Genomic DNA, 6,207 nt, shown 5'->3' with positions numbered 1-6,207 from the left:
TCAAAATTGATTGCTGGAATTAAATATACAGGAAGGGAGGGATGTTTATTCTTGACAGGTCCCCCCTTAAAAAAGGCCCTTCACACCCTTTCGGGTGTGAGGGTCTTAGCTAATTACTCCCGGCTGGCCCGTGACCCTACATAAGGTGGATTGTGGCTCTGCACATCTAAAGGAACCTACCTAACTGCTAAGAGGGATTCTGAATTGGCTAATTTACAGGCCTAACCTACCTAAGGGTATAGATATGGCTACTTACTGGCTAGGATGACGGGAGAGATCTACGCCTAGACAAATGCACACTGTAAACACTTAACCTACCCTACTATCCCCACGACTCTGGCACTGCACGAACTTGCACTAAAGAATGGCACGCACAGAGTTATGATTGGCACTACACTTTACGACTAACACGCAACAAATTGAAACTTGCCTAGCCTGAAGGGTAATTCCCAAAGTATGATTAGGTAATATATCAGTTTGAGTCTAGAGTGGGTTGGAAGGAGGTTAGTTGGAAAGGGTTAGTAGTACAAAGGCCTAAGTGGTTAATGGTTAATGCTACGGGCTCAGAGGTCACACAGGCTACCCTCTCTGAGCAGGTGCCAGGATCGCTCTGAGATGGAAGCGGCATTGTGCCAATGGGCACGAGTGCCAAGAGAGCTTATGGCTCTGACTCACTAAGCAAGTTTCTTCCGCCCCTTCTTCTTCTTTGGGGGCCTCCAGGGTCTGGCTAGGCCATTCGTAGGGGGTGATGAGGATACTGACTCTAGAGAACGGCCAGGAGTGCCGTCAGGAGCAGGATCAGGGGCAGCCTCGAGGGCTATGGGCTGGTCTCCTACTTCGGCTGCTGCGACAACCGTCGTGGGAAGGGAACCAGCATCTGCGTCCTGGCCGGATAGCTCCTGGTTGACCAGAAAAGAGGTAATGTCCCCAATGGGCACGAGTGCCAAGAGAGGTTATGGCTTTGACTCACTAAGCATGTTTCTTCCGCCCCTTCTTCTTCTTCGGGGGCCTCCAGGGTCTGGCTAGGCCATTCCTAGGGGGCGATGAGGATACTGACTCTGAAGAATGGCCAGGAGTGCCATCAGGAGCAGGATCAGGGGCAGCCTCGAGGGCTAAGGGCTGGTCTCCTACTTCGGCTACTGCGACAACCGTCGTGGGAAGGGAACCAGCATCTGCGTCCTGGCCGGATAGCTCCTGGTTGACCAGAAAAGAGGTACCGTCCAGGTCTGCTAGAGGGTCATCCTCAGCAGGTGGAAGAGTGTGGGAAGAAGAAACATCAGGGGTCGGAGGTTCGCACTGTGGGATGATTACAGTGGTGAGATCTGGTGGATCTCTCGTAGGAGGATCCGAGTCACGTTCGGGGTCCGGCACTGGCACTAATTCAGGTCCAGGCTCGGGAAGTACGCTTGGCAGGGAGCATCCAGACAAGCTGGGTGGAGCTTGGCACTGACCAGTGCTTGCAAGGGCCGCTGGCAGCGAATTGATGTCAGACAAAGCTGAAGGGGGACCCGGGAGATCGAGACCCCTTGGAGTCCCTGGCATGATTATGGACAGCGATTCCTGTCTTAAGGAGAGGACTGGGCCTCTTAGTTCAGTGGAGTTGGCCACTGCGGCTAGCCTACTGGGGCACTTTGCCCATCTCTCCAAATGGCCCCTTATGTTGCAGGTCCTGCAGCGGTAATTTGTTCTGTCCCTTTGTGCTGAGAGAGTAATTCTTTGGTGGCCGTCCGGTCACAAGAACCGTGGACTAGGCCTAGGATGTATTTGTGGTGGATTAGTATCGGCTGACGGGGACACAGCTGTCACAAAGGCTGTGTCCCTATCTGAAGAGGTGGTGCTGGAGGTGCTGGCGGAAGCAGTCAGGCAACAGAGTGGTGTGGGGGTTTGACATCCCCAGAGGATGTCTCGACCAAGCAGGAACACCTCTCCGAGCCTAATACGCTTGACAACGCCAAGACGATGCACCTTATCGCTCCAAGGGGTAATCGCCCTGAGCTCAACTGTGGGGACGGTCAGGGACTGTTCGTCCAACCAGGTCACGGTCCACTTGGTGTGCTCCTCTACCGTGGCACTGGTGGGCACCTGGGCCTGATCAATCAGACTAATGTCTGAGCCAGTGTTGGCAGTAGTTGGCAGGTGCACTGGGGGCTGGAACCTTCCAGAGAAGCCACTGAGATGGACTGTGTCCAGACCCTCTCAGGGTGAGTTCTCTCTGGCGGCTCAGCTAAGGAGGCGGTGGCACTGATCATGTTCACATGCCTGGGCGTGACCACATGTTTTGGGCATGCAGGATACCCAGCAGAAGAGTGTCCTAAAGCTCCACAGTCTCGGCAGGGGCCCCGGTGATAGGTTGATTTCCCGGCAGTGACTGTGTGCTGGGAAGCCGGGGTTGAATTAGGGGGAGAGGAGAGGAGGACTGACGGTTGCTGGTAGGCTGCCGAGAGTTGTTGCTCTGCTGATTGCTATCTTTATAGCTGCAATCTGCTTCGGCATGGCCATACCTTTTACAGATGGGGCAGGAGGTTTGTTAGGCGGGCCGTTCCGCGAGTGATTGAGGCTTGAGAGGTGTCCGGGTGGCACTATTTTGTGCTGCAAGGTGCCATGGGAAGGATTGTATGTCTCCCAGGCATCAGCTAAGCGGCAGGCTTCCTTGAGGGTGGCTGGCTGCTTATCATTACGATACACAGCCAGAGGCCCGGGCGCACACTGGAAGAGGTCCTCCAGCATGGTCCGGTTGAACAAATCCTCAAAGGTGTCGCACCGCATAAACTATAGCCAGCGGGTCCCCCTTGGGTCTTGTGACAAGCCCATTCTGTCCAGGACCAGCCGATATTCTTGGCCATACCTCTGAATCTTTGTCTCCACCTCTCAGGGGTGATTTCATACGACTTAGCGATGGCCTCACGGACGGCAGCCATGTCCCTCGTTGATTTCTTTCCAGGGCTCGGTGAGCAGCCTTGGCCTTTCCGTCCACGTGCTTGGTAAGCAGTAAGGCACTCTCAGCCAGGCTGACGTCATAGGTCTCGAAGAGGAACTCGATCTCTTCGAGCCATTTTTTCGGCTCGTCTTCAGTCCACTTTCCCACAAGGTTATTGACTGTCGGCAGAGAGGTACTTGTGGCCGATGGAGTGGGGCTAGAGGCTTGCTGTGCTGCTAAAGCTTCTGCTTTTTCCTTCCTGGCTCTCTCCAACTCGAGCTCCCTGTCTTTTTTAGGCTAGTTCATGCTGTCTTCATCTTTCTTCTCTCTCTTCTTCTTCTCCCCGCTGCTCGGCTTCTTGCTCTCTTCTCCACTCTTCTCTTTCTGCTTCTTGCTGCCTTTGTTCTTCTTCATACTTTCTCTTCTCAGCAATCTGGTCCTTTACAAACCTTTGAAGGGCCTGGCCGGAAAGACCGACCCATTTCTCTATACTCCTAAAGTATTGGTGCTCCTCTGTTGACATGTTGCTGATGGGGAAGGGGTGCTGAGTGAGGTACTTGGATGTTCCCGGAGGAAAAGGTTTGTGATGATGAGGAAGTGTCCTTAGACTAGTGGCATTTCAGTGAGTGGCACCTTTGAATGAGGTGGCACTGTGGAGGAGTGTGCTGTGCGAGGGTCAAATTAGGGGAAAGCGTTCCTGAAGGAAGTCTGAGTGCTTATGGGTGGATACACTGGTAAATGGAGTCCTCCTGAAGGCTCTATGGTCCTTATGGGCAGATGCACTGTTAATGGGGTGTTCCTGAAGGAGCTGCGGTCCTTATGGGCGGAAACACCGGTTGTATAGCACCTTGTTTCTTCAATACAGGTGCAATGGCTTATAAGAGGTTGCTTTTGTTAGTTGGCATTGAAGTGCCGGTGCGCTTCGTGGAGCAAAACAAGATGTCAGTGCATGAATTGGCACTGAAGGGAGGTACTCTGCCTGAGCAGAAGGTAAGTAGGGAGTAGAAAGGTAAATGAGAGACTCCAACAGAATTGAAGAGATAGGAAAGTGAAAGGAGAAAGATAAGTGCTTCAGTGATTGGGTGCTTAGTAGTGCCGCAGATTAGTGGCACTGAGAGAAATGGAAACTGGAGGTGACACGAGTGGGTAGCTAGTTATGAGAACTAGTGGGCGCTGCCTGACATGAGGACAGGTAGGCTACGAGGGAGGCACTCAATGTGCAATGGTTTAGCACTTGCAACACGCAAGTCTGAGATAAGATATACCCACTCCCGCACATCAGTTGGAACACGTAACAAGATGTAATATATATGCGCTTTATAGTGTACGCTAAATGATCTGGGTTGAAGCACTTGAAAAGAAAAAGCTGGTTTGCTTGAGTAATCCGCTAAACATAAGCGTTCAGAAATTTCGCACTGAGTATAGGATAAAATTTAAATGGGTAATGAATTTGAAATTTCAGGTTTTGTTATTAATCTAATTCTTTGTATCTGCCTTTTATAATTTATGAGTTGATTCCCAAACTCTTAAGTAAATTAGGTTTGTCCCGTGTTAAAATGCACTAATGCGAGCGAGGAGAGAAGGGGAAAAAAATCCCTCTCTCTCTCTCTCGGTGAGCGATATGTAATGGCACGTATTTGTTGTGAAATTTTAATCCCTTTATTTTGCGCTTAAGCGAAAATTAAATTATGGTTGCAAAATTACGTTAAGTTAAATATATTAGAGAATTGCTACTGCTTAGGGTATGGTATGCAAGGGTGTTTCAAATTGTTTCACAAAGTTTCCCGATTTTCGTTAAGCACACAAGGAGGAGGCTCGTTCCTTGAACGAACGTTGTGGGAACGAATAGGCGCGGGAAAACAGCTGATTAATAGTCTTGCTTGTTGGCGACAGAACGAAGTGGAATTGGAAGAGAAAAAAAAAAAACTCTACTTTCTTGCTAAATGCGGGTTTTAAAATGTGAAGTAAATTATTACTCTTTGAATATCAGCACTGTCTTTACGTTAATATACTTTACTATGCACTTTGGGGGTCGTTAAATAACTACGCTTGGGACTGTTTTTCCTCCAACATGCGCGATTTCAACACAACCGTGTCTGGCTGGCTGTATAAATGCCAGATATCGCCATATGGTTTCCCGTAAACTAATCATTATTTCAAAATTTATCACTAACCAAGAAATTTACATTTTCTTTGCCGTAACTATTCCGAAATAAACTCCTAGCTACTGGTCCTAGCCTACCCATGCAAAATTCCCTAACTAACACTTCCTAATTCCTAAGTACTCGTCTACAACTTGACACTGTCCTACACTCTAGAAATTTTGCGGGGACGTACATTTCGCGCCGTCCTCTCTGTTTCCGCTAATATAAGAACCCTATGCGTTCCCTTGTTATGAACGCTTTTAACGATACGAGAATTGTTGTGTTTCTTTAAAGAAATAATATTATTTCCCTGATTCTTAATATTAAAACATGCACACACTCTGTTTACCAAAGATGTCGACTCCGATCGCTTCCTGTGCTTTTGAGTAATGAAATGGTTATCGTGAATGTGATAATCGATTTTATATATTCCTGGTTTTCTAGTCTAGCTTAATAGCGAAGCTAATTAATGCTAATGGCTAATCCTGGCATTTGGTCGACCACTGTCATAAACTGGACCTCGCCTTGGTGAGAAATTTAATCAAAACTATAATTGATGCTGCCACAAAACCAAGAAAGTCCAGTTTATGAGCAAAGGAATAAGTTATATGAAAACTTACCTCAGAATTTACTGGAGTTATACTTGAATGGGGAAGGTCGCCGCATGGAAATTTAGAATTCTTTTACCAATTTACAGAGATTTATTTACAGAAACTTAGCAAATCAACAGTGAGACACGACACAACATAACCAGTAAGGGGCAGATTCAGAATAGGACACAGGGAACAATAATGCAATGATTTGACAACAAGCACGTGGATTAAAATGGGGCCAATATGCACATTCAGTCTTGCCCTGATTACGTGAAATAGTCTTAGGTAATACAAATGATGGAGCTCCAGGACGGATGAATAATTCATATGAACATTGGGCCACAACGGAAATGGTAACTGACTGTGACCAGGAATTATCAGAATTTGGGTGGCAGGCGGGGTATTGAAGCATGGATTGCGATCATGCCACGTGTCCCTCCTGAAAGAGAAATTCTGAGTTAGCCCTGCACAAACTAAGAGAAAGGAAATCTTCCTATGACTGATCACCCAATACACGTTCTTAAATACAAAACATAACGTAGCCTAGAAGATG

General features: G+C 48.1%; 1 protein-coding gene across 1 annotated transcript; it reads right to left on the bottom strand.

Moving 5' to 3' along the window:
* Positions 1–674: 674 nt before the first annotated feature.
* Positions 675–1,542, bottom strand: LOC136829629 (nematocyst expressed protein 3-like). The gene is made up of 2 exons (XM_067088477.1): positions 1,054–1,542; positions 675–899 (listed from the first exon to the last, which is right to left on the bottom strand). Exons 1-2 carry the CDS (start codon positions 1,540–1,542, stop codon positions 675–677), a joined length of 714 nt encoding a protein of 237 aa, XP_066944578.1.
* Between the last annotated feature and the right edge of the window lie 4,665 nt (positions 1,543–6,207).

The sequence above is a fragment of the Macrobrachium rosenbergii genome, chromosome 44 (assembly GCF_040412425.1).
Source record: "Macrobrachium rosenbergii isolate ZJJX-2024 chromosome 44, ASM4041242v1, whole genome shotgun sequence".
NCBI classification, from domain to species: domain Eukaryota; kingdom Metazoa; phylum Arthropoda; class Malacostraca; order Decapoda; family Palaemonidae; genus Macrobrachium; species Macrobrachium rosenbergii.
The sequence above is the reverse complement of the archived record's forward strand: the minus strand, read 5'-3'. Positions and strand labels throughout refer to the sequence as shown.

Excerpts from the sequence above, each read along its gene's own strand:
- LOC136829629 (XM_067088477.1), bottom strand. The coding sequence starts at position 1,542 with ATGCCAGGGACTCCAAGGGGTCTCGATCTCCCGGGTCCCCCTTCAGCT. Across the intron at positions 900-1,053 it reads CTGGCCATTCTTCAGAGTCA|GAGCTATCCGGCCAGGACGC; the intron begins GTATCCTCATCG and ends CTGGTCAACCAG.